At 39.9% G+C, this 24,878-nt stretch overlaps 1 protein-coding gene across 1 annotated transcript; it reads left to right on the top strand.

The window, feature by feature from the left end:
* On the top strand, positions 1 to 3,587 carry gja9a (gap junction protein alpha 9a). The gene is given in 2 exon segments (XM_055656210.1): positions 1 to 1,315; positions 2,619 to 3,587. Coding segments are annotated over 2 exon segments (1,578 nt in total). The 5' UTR covers positions 1 to 662; the 3' UTR covers positions 3,544 to 3,587.
* The last annotated feature ends 21,291 nt before the right edge of the window (positions 3,588 to 24,878 follow it).

The following is a 24,878-nucleotide window of genomic DNA, read 5'->3' as shown; positions in this document are numbered from 1 at the left end:
GAGGTTATGATTCAGCACCATCTACCGCACAGATTCTAAGTATCACATGTGTCCTTATGATATTTGATTAAATAATTAATTTGAGTATCCATCATATTTTTTCGAGTATTTGTTGTTATTAGGCACTTTGAATAGGCATTCTCTCATGCCATTTTGCAAATGTTCCATGCATCAATGCAAAAAATAAAAAATAACTTGCCATTCACCTATGGCACCACGGAGTACTCTTAAGGTTCAGGAATGTGAGAACAAGAATTCACCCATAGAATATATATTCCATACCCATGGCCTATTCAATAATTGTAGAAATCACACCATAACTGATCTGACTCTTAGGCCCAACTACTCTTGACTCAGTACCCACAAATACCTTTCCTAACAAACGTATCAATTTACAATAGAGGCACAAGGAACTACGGATGCTGGGATTTTGAGCAAAGCACAAAGTGCTGGAGTAATTCAGCAGGTCACGTAGCATGTCCGGGGGGCATGGATAGACGAGTCTGGATCCTTCTTCGCGTCCTCCAGAGATGCTGCCCGACCCGTTGAGTTACTCAGCATGCTGTATTTTATGTCAATTCACAAAACATCAAATTGCGCTTCCAACACGGCTTTTTTTGTTCTTCTGTTGTCAGGATTCCCTACTGAAATAAGCGTTGAGGATGGGCGACTGGAATTTCCTTGGAGGGATTTTGGAAGAAGTACACATCCACTCCACCATCGTTGGGAAAATATGGCTGACCATCCTATTCATATTCCGCATGCTTGTCCTGAACGTGGCCGCTGAGGATGTGTGGAACGACGAGCAGTCAGAGTTCTTCTGCAACACCGAGCAGCCAGGGTGCCGCACCGTCTGCTACGACAAAGCTTGCCCCATCTCCCTCATCCGATATTGGGTCTTGCAGGTGATCTTCGTGTCTTCTCCGTCCCTGGTGTACATGGGCCACGCCCTGTACCGGCTGAGGGCGCTGGAGAAGATGAGGCAGAAGAAGAAAGTCGAGCTGAAGGGTGAACTGGAAGAGCCGGAGACAATGTTGGAAGATAGGCGCAGGTTGGAACGCGAGTTGAGACAGCTGGAGCGCAGAAAGTTAAACAAAGCTCCACTGAGAGGTTCTCTTCTGCGGACCTACATCTTGCACATCCTCACCAGGTCCGTGTTCGAGGTGGGGTTTATGTTGGGACAGTTTTTGCTCTACGGACTGGGATTGGATCCTCTGTACAAATGCGAGCGGTTCCCCTGCCCCAACGTGGTCGATTGCTTCGTGTCAAGACCTACAGAGAAGACCGTGTTTATGTTGTTCATGCTGAGTATAGGGTGATTTCACTAAAGGTCACTGGAGCGTGGATCCGCACCCACGTGACCAAAATTCTCAGGTGGAGGATATGCTATCCATCCGGTACATGTTAGTGGATGGGAAAAATCGCATTTTCCCACCCGTTAAAAACATAGAAAACGGCGAGGTTGAGAGCTGCAATTTACTGTGCCAGTCGGGGTGACTGTGAGGCACAGCTACCTAGATTTACAGGGGAAAAAAAAGATAGCAAGTAAGGTAAATTCAAGAGGGAACTGAAGGTGCCTATCCACCGGAAGTCAGGAGCCGACAATTGCCGAGGATATTTAAAGGTCCAAAATATCGGGAAATATCGCGTTTTCCCGCTGAATTTCATCAAAAGTAAGGCATTATATACTTTTTTATCTTTATTCATTTGTTAGATGAGAATTTTTAAAAGTGAAAAATCACTCAGTAAAAGTTCAAAATCGCCCATGGTTCTCAGGTTGGTTTTAACATGCAAAATCAAAACGCCTCTGAAGCTGCATTTACCATTTAAATAATGATAAACTATCAATGCCTTTTTAAATAAATTTCACTCAGATGCAAGCTAAGGAATGTGATAATTATCAGCTGTCAGTTGGACAAAATTAGGACATTTTATTATTTCTTGTTTAAAGCCTGCACATTCACCCAAACAACTTATGTATTAATTGGGTGAATGTGCAGGCTTTAAACAAGAAATAATAAAATGTCCTAATTTTGTCCAACTGACAGCTGATAATTATCACATTCCTTAGCTTGCATCTGAGTGAAATTTATTTTAAAATGCATTGATAGTTTATCATTATTTAAATGGTAAATGTAGCTTCAGAGGCGTTTTGATTTTGCATGTTAAAACCAACCTGAGAACCATGGCCGATTTTGAACTTTTACTGAGTGATTTTTCACTTTTAAAAATTCTCATCTAACAAATGAATAAAGATAAAAAAGTATATAATGCCTTACTTTTGATGAAATTCAGCGGGAAAACGCGATATTTCCCGATATTTTGGACCTTTAAATATCCTCGGCAATTGTCGGCTCCTGACTTCCGGTGGATAGGCACCTTCAGTTCCCTCTTGAATTTACCTTACTTGCTATCTTTTTTTCCCCCTGTAAATCTAGGTAGCTGTGCCTCACAGTCACCCCGACTGGCACAGTAAATTGCAGCTCTCAACCTCGCCGTTTTCTATGTTTTTAACGGGTGGGAAAATGCGATTTTTCCCATCCACTAACATGTACCGGATGGATAGCATATCCTCCACCTGAGAATTTTGGTCACGTGGGTGCGGATCCACGCTCCAGTGACCTTTAGTGAAATCACCCTATTGCCGCAGTTTCCTTGTTCTTAAACATCCTCGAAATCATTCACCTGGGCTGCAAGAAGATCGAGTTGGGGCTCTTTGGCTGTTATCCCAGACTGAAGGAGGAAGTGGGAGACCTGTACATGAACAAATCGCAGAAAAACTCTAGTGTTCAGCAAATCTGTGCCGCTGTCTCTCGGCCCTCGCAACCGATGATGATCCCCTCCGCCCCCAGCGGCTACGATCTGCTGCTTGAGCAACAAGTGGAGTCCATCATATATCCGATCTTCACACCGCCGCCTGAATTCAAATCGCTTCAATGTGACCAGAAACGATGTCAGAAAGGCGAGGAGCAAGCACCCGTGGCCAATCAGAAAAACTCAAATTATAATGCAGCCCCCAGCGCCAATGAAGGACAAAAAAAGTCAAATGGATCTGAGATTCCAAGGCAACGTAGCGAAGAGTTGGATCACTCCAACACTGCCTCCGTTCCCGTTGGCAGTTCCACACCAAGCTCCAATTCAGCCAGTCAGATGGAACTATCGACGGCCGGGTTGTTATACCCGACCCTTCACGCAGGTAGGGCATCATTCACTGCAATTTCAGCCAGCGCCAATCGCAAGCCACGTCGAGCCAGTGCCTATTTTAACTGCAACACAGAGGTTGAGGGCAGCGGCTCTGCCACAGAATCCGAGCCAAGTAACAAGGGAAGATGTGGCTTCAATGCTACCCGGGCCAGGGCAGCTTCGAAAACAGACCTCAAACGGACCAGCAGACCTGACTCCCCTGATTCAATCTGTGAATCCAGCTCAGAGTCGAAGCATAGTGGAAACGGCGACAGTCGCCATGCCCTCTCTCACTCACGGAGAATGTCATTGGCAAGTAACGCCAGCGGCAGGCGTGCTCCCACCGATCTCCAGATATGAGCGTTAGTTTAATTAATATCTTGTCTCTGTTCAATACAAGAGTATATAATTTGGTTCTTAGAAAACTAAGATTGTTTGGTCTCAAACTCTGAGGTCAAGGGGTATGTGATGCCAGTGGGGTTATAAAAAAATTACCAAGGAACAGTTACAACGAATAAAACATCTATTGCCCCAAACAGATCTCTCTTTATTCGAAGGTAGACAAAAATGCTGGAGAAACTCAGCATCTGAAACTCAGCATCTATGGAACGAAGGAATAGGCGACGTTTCGGGTCGAGACCCTTCTTCAGACTGATGTGGGTGGGGGGGGGGGGAAGAAAGGAAGAGACCGAGACAGTAGGCTTGAGGGAGAGCTGGGGAGGGGAAGGAGGGAGAAAGCAAGGACTGCCTGAAATTGGAGAAGTCAATGTTCATACCGCTGGGGTATGAGGTGCTGTTCCTCCAATATGAGGTGCTATTCCTCCAATTTGCGCTGGGCCTCACTCCGGCCATGGAGGAGACCCAGGCCAGAAAGGTCGAATTAGGAATGGGAAGCCGAGTTGAAGTGCTGAGCCACTGGGAAATCAGGTTGGTTATTGCGAACTGAGCGTAGGTGTTGGGCGAAGCGATTGCCAAGCCTGCGCTTGGTCTCACCGATGTAGAGCAGTTGACACCTGGAACAGCGGATGCAGTATATGAAGTTGGTGGAGGTGCTTCACTGCTTGGGTCCTTGGATGGAGTGGAGGCTGAACATTTTTCATGTTCAATTGAGGAAATGTAAGGACATGTGATGAAATGTAAAGCCTGATTGTAAATTTCTCAATTTTACATAGGGTATTGTGGAACATTTATAAAGCGACAAGTGTAGCATTTCCTGCGGTTGCAAGGGGAAGTACCAGTGGAGGGGGTGGTTTGGATGGGAAGGGACAAATTGACCAGGGAGTTATGGAGGGAACGGTCTCTGCAGAAAGCAGAAAGGCGAGGAAATGGGAAGATGTGGCCAGTAGTGGGATCCCGTTGGAGGAAATATCGGAGGATTATATGTTGCATGCAATGGCTGGTAGGGTGAAAGATGAGGACAAGGGGGATTCTGTCCTTGTTACGAGTAGGGGGATGGGGAGTGAGAGCGCCACTGAGGGATATAGAGGAGACTCTTGTGAGAGCCTCATCTATAATAGAAGAGGGGAATCCCGGTTACCTAAAGAGTGAGGACATCACCGATGCCCTGGTCTGGAACACCTCATCCTGGGTACAGATGCAACATAGACAGAGGACACAATTTTAAATACATTAAGGTCATTTGACCTTCGAAAGTGCTTTTCTTAATGAGAAATAAGTGGAAACCCATGGACATGGTCAAAATTCAAATAAGCAATTTGTGTAATGAACCTTAAAACTGATGATGCTGAAAATCTGAAATTAAACAGATCATGTTGGAAAAAGGCAGGCAGCATCTGTCGAAAGGAAAACAGAAAGGGAAGCCTTCATCGGAACTGATGGAAATATTTAGGGAAATGTGGTCTCTTAATTGTACTAGGAAGTCTGGAGTGAGGGAACTAAGGTGTACCATGGTTTTGCCTATGTCCTGAATATCAGACTTCAGTAGATGTAAACACTGCGTTGGGCCTTGCTTGTCACAGGCTCGTGTCACCCTCAAGGCTGAAAATCCGTTTCAATAGTCCAATACATGAAGTGTGGAACGGATCAGCATAGCAGAGGTTTGCCAACAAGGTTATTGGAGGTTATCTTTATTATTGATATTCCTCCACCAGATGCTTGGTACAGATATTGTGTAAAATGGGGTCTGCAAAAGTACAGGCAATTGATTGAAATGATCTTAAGATACTTTTCAAAAGGCAATGTATTTTCATGATTATTCAGACTATATTGAGAAAGGGATTTCCAAACTCTTTATTGTTGGGATAGCTATTTGGGTTCACTGGAAACCAGAAATAACTCATAACTTTACACCAGTTTTTTAATTCATCACCTTTAGAATCTTGTCAGAGGACGTTCTCAGCAACTTTACAATAATGTAGGAATAACCAATATGATGAATGAAATATTTTGGTGGATATTATTTTAAGATAGAGTGTGAATACGCTCCTTCATTTCATTGAATGTTCTATGCCAAGCAAAACAGGCTAATTATAACCAAAACTATTCCTTAGCTGTCATTGAGCTGCAAACTCATGCAGGCAAATTTAACAACTGGCTGAACATATTTCATGTTCTATTGAGAAAATGTAAGGACATGTGATGAAATGTCGAAGTTTGATTGCAAAACATTTTTCTCAATTTTAGAGGGTATTTGTGCAACATTTATAAAAAAACATTTGACAATCACCCTAGTATATTTGACCTCAGGTACTTTTCTTCTTCTTACAAGCAATTCTTCTAATTGTGATTTCATTCTTTTTTCTGCTTAAGATGTTGGTTTTAAGCTGCTAATTGAATACAATGAGCTGGCTGTGGCTTTTTGCTGCAATTAAATCAGCACAAAGCTTTTATCCCATTTAAAGGAAGGTTTCTGATTCACAAATTCAACATTGTGCTTGTCGGTGAGGGTGGGTTTGTATTTACGATGAAATTTCACTGACCTGCTTTGTAACAAGGCATTGTTTACAAACTGCACCATCTATGGGAATAAAATGGTACTGCATGCCTTTAGTTAATGGAGTGTCTACCAAAGGAGTGTCTACCAAACTTTAATAAATGTGCTAATTGATGCTATTTGGAATTAGTCCAAATGTTAGACTTTTGGTTTATAATAGTTATTTACAGGGCACACATTGGGGAACCTGGGGAACTCGTGTTTAGTGCAGGTTTTAAAAAATCAACATATATAAATCTGTCAATAGTTTATAAAGATTTAGCTTTAAAGCGAATAATTAACAAATGTTATTTGATGGACCAATCCAATACCTCAATAAAAATATAGTTTTGAGGGAGATTGTGTTATAATGAATGAAATGCTGACATTTTGTAAGTAGTGCAACTGTTTGATTTTGTTCACAATACAACTCGGTGCCACTTTAAGTGTGACCTCCATGTCATTGAAAAGTATCTGAAAAGGATGAAACAAGCAGATATGCCATCTGCTGTACCGCAATCTGTTTCCCAGCATGACCAGAGTGGCTTTAATGAAGCAGGCCATGTCTTGGAATGAGAGCATCTGCAAATATTCTTCGTCCTTGTGCCCAAATTTTCCATATAGTTTGATTGAACATCCAAATCCCTTTAATATTTCTCCCTCTCACTTTTACCTTCCTCAGTTTTCATTATATTTATGGAAGAATGAAGGCACATCGACTGTATACTATAAATCGAACATTGTGTATAAGAAACCATGATAGTGTGTGCCATAAATATAGAATGGGAGGTCATTGAGTGGCGAGTAAACAGACTTGGGGATCAACAGTAGTAAAAGTTGAAGCTTCGGTATGATGGAATCGTAACTTAAATTTTATATTTTACTAAGTAATATGGGAAAAGGTTTGGAGGTCTCCCCACTGAAAATCTCACTCCGATCTTTTACCCAATGTCAATAGTACACTTCACTGAAATTTTCTCAAAGTACACAGAATTCTGACTATTCTCTCACTAATTATAGCAGCTTTTTAGATTTCACCTAATGTAAATTTTATGCATGTATAAATAATAGAGGTCAGAGAATTTAAGCCTTGCCCACCGTCCGTTTTTTAAGCCATAGACTTCTCTGGGCTCTTCAATTGTCTTGGACGATCTGTAATTGAAGAAATGATGTACTTTATCTTCAATTGTATAACTGGAAATACTTTAGGTAAACCATATAGTACAGAATTATGAAGAACCCTCTTAATTATAGTGACTAGCAGAGCTCTTTAATATCTTAAGAAAAAATATTGTTCCAGATTTGATGAGGTATGTGGGAGGGAGGTAGAATAAAGGCAGGAGGGAAGAGACAGATTGATACTGCAGCAGTGAGGAAACCTTGTGAGGTTTTGGATTTAAAGGATGAAATAACTTAAGGTTCACAATATTTCAGCTGAGTTTTAGACTGGGTGGGTTGTGCTATTGTTATTTATTTTTATCCTCCATGTAGTTATCACAATTGTTTTCCATCTGAATGCAAATGTACAAATGAAAAATAAAGTAAATCAAATAACCTCTGAACATTGGTAGGACCCTTGACATGGTTCTTTCAACATGCACGGATTCAGTGTTATCAACGTGAACAAAATAAAAATGATTCATATATACAAGACGTTTAATGTACACTAAATTAAATGATCGAATATTTCAGATAAAGTTTGATTGTGATTAGAGAATCATCCGTAAATATTTCTCATCCTTTAGGAAGCAAATGTTAACATGCTACCCAGTCAATTTTGCAGATGTTCTCATATCTTTGGAATGAGGAATAATATTTAAGAAACTACTTAAGGAGAATGAAATAAACACTTTCCATCATTGAACCATCCCAGTAACATCATAAAGAAAGAGTTATTTTCAGAGCTCAGAGTCTGCATTGTTATCAATGTGAATATAATAATGTTGATTTATATCAAAGATCACACTTTTAAACATATAATAATAAATCGATAAATGAATATTTCAGATGAAGTTTGGTCGTGATTTACAGATTGATCTTTAAATCTCTCTTATCCTTTTGATGGACAAAAGGGATGGAAAAAAATATCTGTCTTCATCACTTCATTGTACATTTATGTACCCTCTTTAATACAATAAAATGTCCCAGGGCAGCAAGGATAAAAATAGACAAGATGCAATTAAATTATATAATAACTATTATTTAAATTATATAATAACTATTATTTAAAGTTTGTCTGTAATTAACATTGATCTTAATTGGGAAACACTAAAATTGACGCAATTAGTGGTCTACAGCTGCAACATGGGAAAATGTGGCAATTTATACCTCGTCATCATTCAACTGTAAGATAATTGTTAATATAGCCTAATTCCTGTGACATGATCATTTATTTCTCCTTTTCTTCCATTTCAGATCACAGTACCTCAGCTCTTAACCATTATGAAAAAACAGAATCAGTGACCAATGGCTTTAGGAGCTGCTGAAATTTTGCATTGAACTGGAAAGAATTATTATATGTTCTCCATTCACTGGAAATACAGCGAGTCCTGTTCTTCGTAGGCTCTCATTTCTCTGCACTGAGGGGCAGTAGAGACATACTTATCACATTATGTTGATATCTGTAAGAAACATATGTGCTGCAGCTACCACACTTAAATGACACCAGTGTTTCAATGGAGATGCTATCAACTACGCTCCAATTATCCACCTGAATTTTGGAAAGATTTTATATTCATGGTTGTACAATTGGTCTAATATTGGTATTAGAACAAAGAAGGCTCAGTGACTGGTGCAGTGAGCTACTGTGCTGAGAGTAAGTAGTGGCAAGTAGGTTTTATTCCACAATATGCTCACCTCACTTACTGGGAAGTTTTAATCTGAGAAGCAACTACCCTGCAAAGTCAGAGAACAATAAAATTAATGAACCACCACACTGCACACCCCCTGAAAGTCACTTTAAATATGAAAATGTCTGAACGTTAACAATTATCATTAGTATTTATTAAGCATGCTTGCCTGTTAATCATTAATTCACAGCAATACGATGATAACATACATTTTTATTTTGTCCACACTACTCTAGCATTGAATTCATGCCTTTCGCTAGTTTTGCTCATGTTCCCTCTCATGACTTTTCTGACCTTCCATTTTAGAACAGGATTTCCTGGTTAATTGATTCTTTAGATGAATTGATTGGCAGCCAGATGTTAACTGACATTTCAAAGGTCCCGATCTCTTTCACAGCTCTGGTTACCTGCACTCTTCTAAGAAACAACTTACAGTACTTTTGATCTTACCCATGATCTCCCCTACCTTGCAAACTAGAGTTTTGTTTCTAATCATTCATGCCAAAAATATCTAGAGGTGTTGTGAAGCTTCAATTCCAAGCCCATATACCTCCATGTTTGGTTCCCTCCATTCAATTTTCTGTCCTGTAACAAAACTGGAAATGCCCACATCAGAGGCACAAATGACAGGCGATACGATTCTGAGTATTGGTAAATTACCCTTAGTACTCTCCCTAATGAGTTTGCAGCCTCGGTCATGATTGGCCACACTATCCTTCTCTAGTCATTCAGGTAGCGGGCTCTTTCATATCTATTTCCATCACTAATTATCCAGATAGTCACCTGCAATAACAACTTATTCTTCTCATATCTCAGGAGTCCCATAAAAATATCCCGTCAGCTCCTATTTTTCATCTAATTGCTTTTTCGCATTGACATCACCTGAAAAAAATCATCAGTTATTACAATTTTATGGAGACTTCGCCACATCCACTTTTGACACATTTGATTTGTTACAAAGTTTGTCAGACATCCAGTTAATGATCAGCAACAATGTTCTGCAAGTAATTTTTGGTAAGAACAAAGCCATTACCCTCGATCCCCACCACAAATTATATTTCATGAGGACTCTCGCCCTCCATTCCCTATCTGAAGCTAAGCCTTAATGTTTGTACCTCACTGTCATTTTCAACCTGAAGGTGAACTTCTAACTCACTATCTGTGTAGTCAGCAAAACCACCCACTTCCACTTCCTTCACATTGCCCAACATTGTTCTGCTGCTGATGTAAACCTCATCCATGCCCTTGTTACTCCAGATTACACTTTTCTTCTCACTTTAACCTATCCACATCTTTTCAGAAATATCCTAACTGGCAATAAGTTGTGTTCCCATTAATCCTGTGTTTGTAACTGTGTTGCCAATACCTTAGTTTTAAAATTACAATATTTGATTTGAAATTCTTTCATAGCCTCAGCTCTACTTGCAAAATGGCAAAAAGCATTTCACTTCACTACACCTCGGTGTATGTGAATGTGACTAATAAAATACCTTTGATACCTTTGACTTATCTCACTTGCTGCATCCACTCTCTACTAAGTATTCAATTCTGCCCTTTTGTACAGTCATAGTACTCCTTCATTAGTGGTTTTAACTACAGCTGCCTGGGTCAAAGACCTGAAATTCACTAATAAATATATTTGTTTCTCTATCTCCTATATCCCCCTTTGAGACATTACTTAAAACACAACTATTTAACCGACCAATTGGTATTCTGCCCAAATATGTCCTTTTAAAACTCCATATCAAATGTGATTTAATAATTTTTCTGGGATGTTTTATGCATGCAAGTAGTGTTGCTGCAGAACAAACTAAACATTTTTCAGTTGTCTCATTAACATTGCATGCTCCTTTTCTCAACATAGCCTGTCTTTTCCCAAAAATGCCAAATGCATTGGGCTCTCCCTGTCTCTCTTTAACATCTCCAAATAAATCTGATCTCAAATGATTCCCATATGATCTCAAATTTGTTTGTTCTAACTGACTAATCTGATGCACTCTTTACTATGACAGATTGGGCACTTTCAAGGCACCATTTTATAATGTATCACCACTTAGAAAAACATCTGTCATGGTGATGAACATATTTCTGCCTTTTCCTTATTTTAGTTCAATGTAGCAAAATCTTGATGATTATTTAGACTGTACTGAGCCATCAGTAAACCAGGATTTATACTGCCCAACAAAATATTTCCATAGACAAAAGGACACAAAATACTGGAGTAACTCAGCAATCAGGCAGCATCTCTGGAGAACATGGCTAGGTCATGTTTCAGGTCAGGTCATTCTATCCCAAAAAGGGACTGTTGGTATAGGTTACTAAAAAGAACGTTGCATAGCTGCTAAAGTTGTAATTGGTTTATAATGAAATGTACAATACCCAATAATGTCATCCTGAAACATCTAAATTTGGCTTTGAACAATTAACTTTCAGTTATTGTAAGTCTTCAAAACAATTCTGAATTTGAAAAGCAGACTCTGATGCTCGTTTTTATTTAGAAAAAATAATTCTAGTTTCTACAAGACAGGACACTCATCATGGAATGGGTACCTATGACCTGAGGTGCACATTTTATTTCAGGAGCAACTAGTTTTGCAGATTACTTTGTTCAACTAGCAGTGAAGAATAAATAAGTTGTCGTATCTGATCTTAGTGCCTCCAATCCTCTAGGAAAATTGGACATTTTTCATAGTAGTAATCAAAGTATTGGCCATTGTACTTGAATCCTTTGCACAATGTATGTCTATTTCAGTCTGAATATAATTTATTTAATGGAATTGTGGTAAGAATGATTCCAATATACATAAGAGATAGAATCATACAGCACAGAAACAGGCCCTTGGGTCCAACTTGACCATTCCGATCAAGGTACCACATCTAATCCCATTTGCCTGCGTTGGCCCGTAAGCCCTATAAACGTCTCCTTTTCATGCACATGCTCCAATGGATTTTAAATATTGTTATTGTACCTTCCTCCACAACCTCCTATTGCAAGGCAGAATTGGAGCACATATGTTAGAGTGGGATTTGGAGTGCAAGCAAATCCTGGAACTGTAGGTATCATGCCGGAACCTCTGCAAAAATGTGTTTGCAGGTGGGGATCTGATTTCCTGGGTGTCCGATTGTACCAATTTTATTGAAGGTGGGAGTTCAAATTGTAAAGATGATGAATCAGTGAATCACAAAGGCAAAAGCATGTAAGTTTGGGAAAGCCTGGCAAGAGCGGGTGAAAGGGCATGTGGATTTGCTGTTAGAGAGGAAAACACTCCTGTTGTTCCTTTCTCATCTGTCAGGTGTGTCCCTCTCCACCATTCCTTGTTGATCAGATTTCATGCGTCCTGAGAAACATGAAAACAGTGGTGAAAAAAAGATGCAGTATGCAGTCCAATTTAAAAAAACTGAAAAATAAACTTGGCTCCTTGGTGCCAGTTTATTGTCCATGTCAATCTGCCTCCATCAAAAGTGAAAATGTTTTGGAGGAACATTGGGTTGTCTTCAATCCTTTTTATATTTTCCTTCCACAACCCTTGCTGCATCTCTACTGCCCATCGAGGTGCAATGAGATGGTGGCAATAGGAGAATTCCTCCCAAATGATACAACTACTGAGTTGTATTTTCAAGTTTATTTACTTACATAATCTGCAGAGCAAGCCTTCAAACACAATCTGGGGAGCACAGAAAAAATCTGTTATAACGCTGCCTTTAAAATGGAGAAACATTTGATTAAATAAATAGGATTGATATTTTTATTCCTTGCATTTGGGCTGTTACTCCAAGTACTGCTGGCAGTATTCTCAGCATACTGCATCACTCTTCTGATTTTTGATCTGGTACATTCACAATTAGTTTTAAATTCAGACTATTGTAGTAATATAACATTTGATTCCCATTAAATGACACGGGAAATGTTTCCTTCCAGAAATTGTAACAGTCTAATGGAATATACATTGATGTGAATTTCTAGAATAAATCCATTTAAAACGAGTCACTTAACTGAGAGAGAGGTATAGCCTGAATGTATTACAACCCTAGGATGTAAAGATTTATGTGTCCACTGGTTTCCCAGTATAAATTAATTATGACCAATGTCAGTTTTAGGGATGAAAACTAAAGTTTCTATAACTTGCAACAATAAGCTGTAATGGCACAGCAAAAGCCATCCATACTAAAATAATTGACTCAACCTTTATACTCCAGAATAGCCTTTTAGCTAACTTAATCAACTTAATCATTAATTCCAGTCTATGTGATCATCTATGCTTATGTAAAGAGATACGGATGGACACCTTAGTACAATCTATCCACAACATGTCAAGGTTGTCCTGAGTCTGACCCATGCCACATCTATAATCAAATAGATTTCTTTGTTTTAGGTTTTAGAGTTACCAATTAAAGAACCAGATGGAATACTTTGCTTAAGTAGCTGTGCATTTTACCCTAATTGCAGTCAGTGATAACACTTTTATTAATGATGCTGCAAGTGTTACAGAAACTATGAAAGATAGTGTTGGACTTTAGTCAAGCACCTTCATAGGTAGTTACTGTAATTGATCAAATACCATCTGTGTGAAAGCAAATGCATGACGCAACTATCTTCAACAATTCCCAGAGTCACATCTGGAGTTTCTTTGTAATTGCAATAGAAATTATTTTGGATTTTTCTTCACTGACCATTTAAATATAATAAGTATAAATCTCATACAAAAGAATAAAACAACAGTGCACTATCTAAATAAATATTATGTATTCAGAGTGAGTTTTTAGGGGGGAAATCTCTCAGGAAATCCAATGAGAAGACAAATGTTCTCATTCTGATAAGAACCTGAAAGTTAACGACCCAAAGTTAAGTCATTGATTCAATTTTTATTAAGGGTCCCAAATTAGAATTATATTATATTTTTACTTTTCAAATATTGTGACACAAATAAGTTATTCGACCCCTCTTCTGTCATTTAATAAAGTCATGGCTGATCTGTATCTTAATTCCCTTTTCTGTTTAGCTCCATTACTATTTCACATCAAAGGTCTGTTGATCTTATTCATGAACATTTCAGTTGCTGCTCCATCCCCAACTTTGTGCGGGATAAAGTTTCAGATTTCTACTGACTTTTCATGATTAGGCAAAGTGAGATGAACATAACATGGTCTAAACTATGGATGGATGTCAAATATAAAACTAACCAGATGCACATCAAATGAGTGTATATTCAGTGATTGTACAATGCTCAGAAATATTTGGAGATTTAATTTCCTTGTTGGTGGCACTTAATAGGTTATGACCTCTAGGAATCCACCATTGACAAGCTGGTATCCCACAAATGAAAAAAATTTGAAAGGATCACACCTATATTTCTATCACTCAAACTCTCTAAACAGAGATTTGCTGTAAACTCAGCATATATTGGGATTCATATTTTGAAGGACCATAAGGGGACTGAACTTGTGAATGGAGGGAACACATGGATGTTGGGAGGATGCTCTTCTGTGCAATATGGAGACTTAACACTACTTAATGTACTGTGTTGTAACAGTCCTGGGGAGTGTAGAAGAGTGAATGTGTGATGAACTGAGTATAAATGGATTAAGCATGACTGTACTCTTCGAATTTCTAATACCTATAACCCTATTCTCATGATGCCAAGTGCTTCTTACGCAAATTAAATAAAGCATTTTGTAGAAGTTTTACACAGTAAAATAACATGAAATAAAAGTAATATAATTCACTTTAATGTGTGCGGTATGATGTTCTCCAATCTGAACCTCCATGTGAAAGATGAATGTACAAATTGGCTACTTTGTAGGTAATAATTCCTGCATTAGGTACAATATTCACCACTGATCTTTGCTGTCCAATCCAATTTCAAACAAATTTGTTTGTTATTAATTTAGGGGTTGATTTCATGGTGCTGGGAATTCAGTGATGAGACTAATTTGCTGACTGTGAGCTATTAAATTAGAAGGATGCGGCTGATCACCTTTGCCTGGCGTAAAAACTATTTTTATATAGCGGTACATTTAAAGCTAGAAGCAGTTTCAAAATCGTTCAGGAATTAACTACAAATCGGGTTTTGAATTGCTTCATTTAACAGCAGTGGAATGAGCTGAGGATAGAGAAAAAACAGAGAAAACTAACATTGAAGACAGAGAAATTACTTACATATGAGAACTTTTCACACTAAGCATTGTGACAAAAAAAATCTAGATTCACTGAAAGCTTCAAATTTAGAATGCAATTTATTTGGAAAACATTAATTTGCAGACTGAAGATTGAATCTTAGAAGCTTTATAACCCCAATTCTTTAAAACTCCTGGCATGTTAAAATATATGTTTCTCTCCTTGCTGTGTGTCACTTCCTGACTGAATGGTAATAATGAATGGTGCACACTGGAGGTCTTTTTCTTCCAATCATCCTTGTGAACTGATTCCTTCTGATGACATCTCTAACAGCTGAACTCTGAAAGGGAGAGTCATCAAGTTGAACTTTCTACCTACCACATTGCAAAACAAATTGAAACAGAAAAGAAACATAATCTATATGTAATGCAATACCCTTAAGTTCTACAGTGCCTCTAATGTAGTCAAATATCCAAAGGCAATCCAGAGGAGCGCTATCAACATTTGACACCAAGCCACTTAAAGAAGATATGGGTGGACCAACACTTGGTTGAAGAGTTAAGAGGAACTGAAAGAGTGAAAGAGAAGCAAAGGAGCAGGAGCCTTGATGGAAATAATTTAAGAACTTAGGTTCTTGGGAGCTGAAGAAACAATTGTAAAAAATAGATCAAGTAAATTCAAGTAGAATCAATGGGCAGAATCAGAAGAGTACAGGTATCTCAGAGGTCGTTAGGCTGAGGCAGCATGTAGAGGCAGAGAGCATTCAGAGATTTGAAAATATGGATGAACATTTAAAAATCAAGACACTGTTTAACAAGGATACACTGTCAACAAGAATTGCAGTGATGGATGAATGAGATTTAGTGTTGAGGATCAATATTTGAATAAAAAAAGGAGACAAGGAAAATACCTTGGTGTAATGGTGCAGGGATAAGAAGGGATACCATGGCTAGTGATTCTCTGTTAATGACTATAGAAACAAATGGAACCAAGGGATTGTAGATTCACTTTGCTGTAATTATATGGGGAGTCAATAGTGACTGATCTATGGTGCTCAGCTGACTGTAGACCTTTAAACAAGGAGTTCATGGTAAAATATTCCCGAAATTTGGAGGGGTTGGAGTTAATGACATTAAAGAACAGCGGTACCTCTCATGACTCAAAACACTCCAATGAGGAACTTTTGAATTCAAGTCACTATTGTAACATATTTCAATACATGTTATATATCAATATATATCGTCATATTAATGGATGCAACAATCTTCAAACTTGAAAACTTTGCAGAATTATGTGGTTAATCTCATGAGTGTTTGGATTGTGATGTTTAATGAGATGTTAATATTTAACCAAATTTGTAAAGGATCAGCGGAAAAGATATCATTAACAGTCTGGGGAGGGATGTGTGGATGCCCATGGAATCACTGATATTCATAAGCAGTAACAAGTTGCAGTTTCCTTACCTTACCACCTTAAACCTTGGGAACTCCACAAGCTGAATGGTCATGGTTTTTAACTTAGTTTATAAAAGAGAGAAAATATCTGTTGTAATGAAACGACTAAAGGATCATCAATTACTTTGTAAAAGACAATAATTATTTTGCTGCACATAGGCATTTTGGTAACGTGTTTTTTGTGGTAATGGATCTTGCAATATCGCACCCCACAAATCAAAATGGTATATTTAGGATTCATTCATGCACAATAGTTATATGTCCTGACAATAATCTTAGTTGCAACATTATGTACTGCAATAAATGACCATAAAGGTTATTTTTACAACATGAACAATATTTACTGAATCACTTTCATAAACTCCCATTGGTGTTAATGTAGAAATAAGAATAAAAGATTGTAAAGAAAACATTCTAAGTTGTGACCATTGAGCAATGACAAAGCGACCAGAGAAATTCCGCAGGCAAACCTGGGTCGCTGGAGCTGCCCCCCCCCTCCTCCTTCTCCCCTAGAGTCACCTTGGAAGAAGCTGTCGACTGTGTGGGGGACAAAGAGATGGAAGAAGCAGCAGCTGATGAGGGAGCAGGGAGTCCCACAGTGACTGAGCGAGTCCTATCATTGGCAGTGGCCTGAAGAAAGTACTGTTGGCCATGGGCTACAACATGAGCCGCAACAACAGCTGCTTTAACAGGACCATGCAGCAGTTGCTGAAGAAGGGCTTGCTTGTGCAGACCAGCGACATCGGTGACCAGTTTTAAGGTGAAACAACACAAAGTGCTAGAGTAATTCAGCAGACTGAATCATAGAAACATAGAAATTAGGTGCAGGAGTAGGCCATTCGGCCCTTTGAGCCTGCACCGCCATTCAATATGATCATGGCTGATCATTCAACTCAGTTTCCCGTACCTGCCTTCTCTCCATACCCTCTGATCCCTTTAGCCACAAGGGCCACATCTAACTCCCTCTTAAATATAGCCAATGAACTGGCCTCAACTACCCTCTGTGACAGAGAGTTCCAGAGATTCACCACTCTCTGTGTGAAAAAAGTTTTTCTCATCTCGGTTTTAAAGGATTTCCCCCTTATCCCTAAGCTGTGACCTACATCTAGCCTGTCCAACCCTTAAGAATTTTGTAAGTTTCTATAAGATCCCCTCTCAATCTCCTAAATTCTAGAGAGTATAAACCAAGTCTATCCAGTCTTTCTTCATAAGACAGTCCTGACATCCCAGGAATCAGTCTGGTGGACCTTCTCTGCACTCCCTCTATGGCAATAATGTCCTTCCTCTGATTTGGAGACCAAAACTGTACGCAATACTCCAGGTGTGGTCTCACCAACTGTACAACTGCAGTAGAACCTCCCTGCTCCTATACTCAAATCCTTTTGCTATGAAAGCTAACATACCATTCGTTTTCTTCACTGCCTGCTGCACCTGCATGCCTACTTTCAATGACTGGTGTACCATGACACCCAGGTCTCGCTGCATCTCCCCTTTTCCTAATCGGCCACCATTTAGATAATAGTCTGCTTTCCTGTTTTTGCCACCAAAATGGATAACCTCACATTTATCCACACTATACTGCATCTGCCAAACATTTGCCCACTCACCCAGCCTATCCAAGTCACCTTGCAGTCTCCTAGCATCCTCCTCACAGCTAACACTGCCCCCCAGCTTAGTGTCATCCGCAAACTTGGAGATATTGCCTTCAATTCCCTCTTCCAGATCATTAATATATATTGTAAATAGCTGGGGTCCCAGCACTGAGCCTTGCAGTACCCCACTAGTCACTGCCCGCCATTGTGAAAAGGACCCGTTTACTCCTACTCTTTGCTTCCTGTTTGCCAGCCAATTCTCTATCCACATCAATACTGAACCCCCAATGCCGTGTGCTATAAAGTTTGTATACTAATCTCTTATGTGGGACATGTTGAAAGCCTTCTGGAAGTCCAGATACACCACATCCACTGGTTCTCCCCTATCCACGCTACTAATTACATCCTCGAAAAATTCTATAAGATTCGTCAGACATGATTTACCTTTCGAAAATCCATGCTGACTTTGTCCAATGATTTCACCACTTTCCAAATGTACTGCTATTCTTTCTTTAATAACTGACTCTAGCAGTTTCCCCACTACCGATGTTAGACTAACTGGTCTGTAATTCCCCGTTTTCTCTCTCCCTCCCTTCTTAAAAAGTGGGGTTACGTTTGCTACCCGCCAATCCTCAGGAACTACTCCAGAATCTAAAGAATTTTGAAAGATTATTACTAATGCATCCATCACCACTTCCCGACTAACCTGGATTTCACTCAATTCCTCCAACTCCTTTGACCCGCGGTCCCCTGCTATTTCCGGCAGATTATTTATGTCTTCCTTAGTGAAGACGGAACCAAAGTAGTTATTCAATTGGTCCGCCATATCCTTATTCCCCATGATCAACTCATCTGTTTCTGACTGCAAGGGACCTACATTTGTTTTAACTAATCTCTTTTCACATATATATAAAAACTTTTGCAGTCAGTTTTTATGTTCCCTGCCAGTTTTCTTTCATAATCTATTTTTCCTTTCCTATTTCGAATCAGTCTGAAGATGGGTCCCTTGTCAACTATCAATGCTCTCCAGAGATGTTGCCTGACCCGCTGAGTTACTGCAGTAACTTTGTGCCCTTTTGTGTATGAACCATCATCTGCAGATCTTTATTTCGACTACATACAATGATAATATCATACTCAGTTAAAGTGGACGATCAGCAATAAAGGACACCATTCCCCCCCCCCCCCATGGTTTGTTATAATGAGGTTTTACTGTACGGTCTTTTCTTTGGCTAGATAGCAGGCAAACAGAAGCTTTTTGCTGTACCTCAGTATATGTGACAATAATAAACTAAACAATGTTATAAAAACGTACACTGTCAAATGATCACGCAATTGCAAGTTAACAGTTTTGACAAATAAATCCAACTATCAATTCATTTTGTAGGCACAAATTTCAAACCATTTCACAGCTAATGAAATATAACTGTTTTGTTACTCGGTTACAAGATGTACAACTTCGACCATACGAGACCCTAATATACAGAACAAGATAAATGGCTAATTTACTCATGACTAGATGGCTGGTTTTGTGAATATGTCGGGATTGGGGTGCTTTGGGAAATGACAGGTGTCTGTGAAAGACAGGGCTTCACTGATGGTGACATTGCAAGGTGCTGGAGACACATGTGACCTAGCTGTCGTCACTAAGTCTGGACCTCTGATGAAGCTTCTGCCCATGTGACCCACCTGTTGCCACTAAGTCTGGGGTCCTGAAGGTGTTTCTGTTTACTGACACTTGTTCCGTGTCTGTGATTGGGAAGAGGAGTCATATGTTTCTACTGCATTTCTATGTATTGAAAATGTTTCTATGTACTGTTCTATGATTGGGCAAAGGAATTGCCTCTCCCGCCGGTATCTGCGATTGGTTTGTAAGGGTTGCCTCCCCCTGTACTTATATAAGGGTGATCGTTTTGTTGGGGTGGGTCGGTTGTCTTTCCTTCTGTTCTGTTTGCACAAGGCTGCTGAGGGCTCGAGTGAGTGGATCCGAGGCCGACCCCGCGGTGTTGAATACAAATAAAGAAGGGTTGGGACTCCAGTGTTCGATTCAGTGTTTTACTGACCCAGACTAGGGAGGGTAGAAGATCCAGAATTAAAAGTTTAGTGTTGGCTTGAAGGGTCGAATGTCCTACTCCTGCATGGGTAGATCTAAGCCTTTTGATGGATGTTAGATCATTGTTAGAGCATTGCAATATTAGGCATGGAGGTGACTGGCTGCATGCTCGTACCACTGACCCGCAACTCCCACCCATTACTTTTTTCAACTTCAATCTAACAACAGGTTCCTGGATAGGATTTTGTGATAGTAGTGCAGTGTATTGCTGTTCCTCCCATTCCCCACGTAAATCAGGTTCTCAGGGTTGCGTCCTGAGCCCCCTGCTGTACTCCCTGTACACACATGGCTGTGTGGCTAGGTTCAGTTCCAACTCTATAATCAAGTTTGCTGATGACACTGTGGTGGTGGGCCTGATCACCGGAAATAATGAGAAGGCCTACCGGGAAGAGGTGGTTGATCTGGCATTCTGGTGTCAGGACAACAGCCTCCTCTTGAATGTCAAAAAAAAATAAGGAGCTGATCGTGGACTTTAGGAGGGCACAACATCCGAGGACGTACATGCCACTGAAGATAAATGGGGATACCGTGGATAGGGTGAGCTGCTTTAAATACCTGGAAGTCCACATCGCAGAGGATCTGACATGGACATCACACACTGCCGCATTGGTGAGTAAGGCAAGGCAGCGCCTTTATCACCTCAGGCAGCTGAGGAAATTCAGAGTCTCTCTGAGGATCCTCCAGTGCTTCTACTCAGCGGCTGTAGAAAGCATCTTGTCCGGAAACATCACAATCTGGTTTGGGAACTGCTCTGCCCAGGACCAGAAGGCTCTGCAGAGAGTAATGCGTTCGGCCGAACGCACTATGGGAATGCACTCGCCCCTCTGCAGGAACTCTACATCAGTAGGTGCAGATCCAGAGTCATCAACATTATGGGGAACCGCTTCCACCACAGCAACAGACTGTTCCAGCTGCTACGGTCAGCTGTGAAAACAGAGAGATTGAGAAGGAGTTTCTTCCCAGAGGCCATTAGGACTGTTAACTCTTATCTCACCAGGGACTAACTTACTGTACCAATTTACTGTTGTGTTGTGTCTTTTTAAAATTGCTGGGTTTTTTCTCACAAATATGTAATTACTGATTCTGTTCTATTCTGTTTTGTAGGCTTTTTTTGCACAATCCACAAGCATTGCCACTTTTCATTTCACTGCACATCTCATATGCGTATGTGACAAATAAACTTGACTTGACTTGAGGTCGACCATAAAAATTACCTTTGGTCTTCGCTACATACTAGAACCCTGGCTGAAATGTGTTCAAGGTACAGGATTCAGGTGCATTTTAATCAGTAGTGGGGTGAAATGTGAAATCAGGGTTCATCCTATCACAGATTTTAGCTCCTGGGTGACCTGAATTATACTGGTTGAGGGAGTAAATATATTTACTGAATGATTATATCAGGTTGTAATACTGATAGCTCAATGCTAGACTCATTCCAGAAATTAAATACATGATCCAGACATAGATTTCAATGCACAGGGCAACGTTAGATCTATTGCCCTTCGGATGAGATATCATATTCAGTACCTGCCTCCATGTTCAAAGGTCACAAAATGCTTTTCAAAGTTCAGGGAATTCTATTGATAACTTAGTTAATGTTTTCCTCCCTCAATGAACACAACAAAAACCTGGTAACAACCTTTTAACTAATATGTGCAATCCTCTTCATAAATGTTTTGGCTCTATAAAAAGTAAACAAAAGGATAAAAACGTGCAAACTGTGCAGAATGATCGTTCAATAGTATGACTTTTTCCACTTGTTTTGTCAAGGGCATATGCCATGAACAGCATAATTTGAATTAAAGTGATCACATGTAACATTGTATTGCATCACAGAACTGTAACAATCATGCATGTGTTTTATTCCTACTGATTCTCTGATACTTTTCAACAAAGCTGTATGTTAGACTGTAAACAAATGTACACTCTAGATTATACAGGATGGCGCAGTGGTGCTGCCGCCTCATAGGGACCTGCATTTGGTCCTTACCTCGGGTGCTGTCACATCAAGGTTTGTACGCTCTATGGATTTACTCCTTCTGCTCCAGTTTCCTCCCACCCTCCAAAGATGTGCTTAGATGTTAATTGACTATAAATTACCATGCAATGCATGTTAAAGGAAAAAATAATCAAAGGGGAATTGACAGGTTTGCATGAGAGAATAAGTTGTTGAGTGCAGAGAAGTATGGAGAGGGGAAATAGGATCAATGGGATTTCTTCCATGAGAGCCAACATGGACCCAATGGAGCACATGGATTTCCTTTGCTTTGTTATATGTATAGAAATGTAAAACTGAATGTTAATGATAAATTAGATAATTCTTGAGAGAAAAGTAGACAGTTTTTAATGGTGGTTCACCTTTCCTCTCCATGTTGCAGAACCAATTGGTGTCTTCTTCCCCACAAAACCTTATTTAGCCTTATTGGTAAAGGTGAACATATTGTATATTAAAAATAGGGAAATGGCTAAACAACATAACATGCGATTCTCCCAACTTTATTAAACTGGAAGCTTAACCCTAATTTTGGGACCCACTCATTGAGATGAAATCATAATCAATCAAGGCTCATTTTCTTCCAAAAGCATTGTTGCACTTAGCTATTGTGTTGTGTTATATTGTAAAATACATTGTCTTAGACATTCCAATACGTAGTTACGCTTGTACACAACATCCCCTGGTTGGGAAATTTTTTATTGAATTGTCTTTATGTGACATGGAAAATCCCAGATTGTCAAGTGTTACAAATGGCGCCAATGTATGTGGACATATCATTTTCATAAATCTCATAAATTTGAATGCCACATGCAAAAGCTAACATTTACAAGAACTAGAGGTCTGCTTTAACATACCTTAAAGCAGTGTTATTCACGTTGTTTGTAGCACATTTGTGTCCAATATATTCAGTAAAAACCCCATCCGGTACAGATGTTCTCTCGGTTCTTGGCTTAAAGGACAACTTTGGATCAGTACCATCAGGTGCAGATGGTACTACAGAGCCCCTGATTCAATCTTGACCACGGGTGTTATCTGTCTGGAGCTTGCACGTTCTCCCTATGTCCACATGGGTTTCCTCCAGGTGCTGCTCCAGTTTCCATCTCTATCCCCAAAATGTGCTGATTTGTAGGTTATTTGGCCTCTGTAGAATTGCCCCAAATATGTTGGGAGTAGGTGAGAAAGTGGGATAACATAGAACTAGTGTGAATGGGTGATCAATGGTCAGTGTGGACTCAGTGGATGAAGGGTCTGTTTCCAAGCTGTTTCTCTAGAAAAGAATTGGTGCTCCGCCTTGACAGTAATCCTGACCCAATTCCTTTCCTGCGCAGTGGATCTCAAAACATCTTACCAATAGTTGACTTGTTCCGAGAAGTATGTAGGAGGGAACTGCAGATGCTGGTTTACACTGAAGGTAGACACAAAATGCTGGATTAACCCAGCGGGGCAGGCAGCATCTCTGGAGAGAAGGAATGGATGACATTCATCCATTTTCACCCCCATCAGCAGTCGCATACAACACAATCCCACCAACATTTTGCCACCTCCATCAGGATCCATCACTAGGCATATTTTCCCATCTCCACTCTTCTCTGCTTTCCGCAGAGACCATTCATTCCCTCTTCAACTCCCTGGTTAACTCATCTTTTCCCACCCAAACCCCTTCCTCCCTGGCAACCGCAGGAGATGCACCATCTGTCCATAAACCTCCTCTTTCGACTACGTCCAAATACCCCAATAGTCCTTTCAGGTGAGGCAGAGGATTACTTGCACCTCTTCCAACCACATCTACTGTATCCTCTGTTCCAGATGTGGACTCCTATATATCAGTGAGAACAAGCGCAGGCTCAGTGATTGTTTTGCTGAACACCTCCGCTTAATCCACTAGGCCTACACAATCTCACCATTGTTAATCACTTGAATTCTCATACTGACCTTTCTGTCCTGGACCTCTTCCACGGTCAGAGTGAGGCGTAATGCAAATTGGAGGAACAGCACCTAATATTTCACTTGGGCAATAATACAACCCAGCGGTGTGATTTTTGATTACTCTAACTTCAAGCAACCCTTGCTTGCCCCTCTCTCTGGGTTCCTCTCCCACTCTAGTTCTCCAAGTCTAGTTTCACTGTCCTCCTGATTAAATTTACTGACTGTATGCCTCGTTGTCATCTTCCCCTCAGCCAACAATGAACCATTCTATATTTCCTTGTTCATCGTCTGTTTTGATCTGTCATTTTCATACCTTACCTTTCCTTATCTCCAGTCTCCCTCTCCCCTGAGTCTGAAGAAGGTTCTTCGCCCGAAACGTCACCTATTCCTTCTCTCCAGAGATGCTGCTTGACCTGCTGAGTTACTATTTAGTGTCTATCTTTGATCCTAGAAGTCTTGGCTCCTACTCTTCCAAACAAATATCTTGATGATTCTTCCCCCCATCCAACTGCCAGATTCGCAAGGCCTCTTGCTTCCCTTACCTCTTATACCATGAATTAGACACATTAAACTATATTTTTTCACGTGCCCAATTTTCAATGTTGAAGTATAGGAAAAAAGAAAATTGAACATATTGAGTGTTAGGCTTTATGTGATATAAAAATTTGCAATGAGCCATTTAAAAAATGCAAAGATAGCACAAAGCTGTAGTAACTCA

This window comes from Leucoraja erinacea, chromosome 26, assembly GCF_028641065.1.
Source record: "Leucoraja erinacea ecotype New England chromosome 26, Leri_hhj_1, whole genome shotgun sequence".
Taxonomy (NCBI): domain Eukaryota; kingdom Metazoa; phylum Chordata; class Chondrichthyes; order Rajiformes; family Rajidae; genus Leucoraja; species Leucoraja erinaceus.
This window is presented reverse-complemented; position numbering and strand designations above follow the sequence as displayed.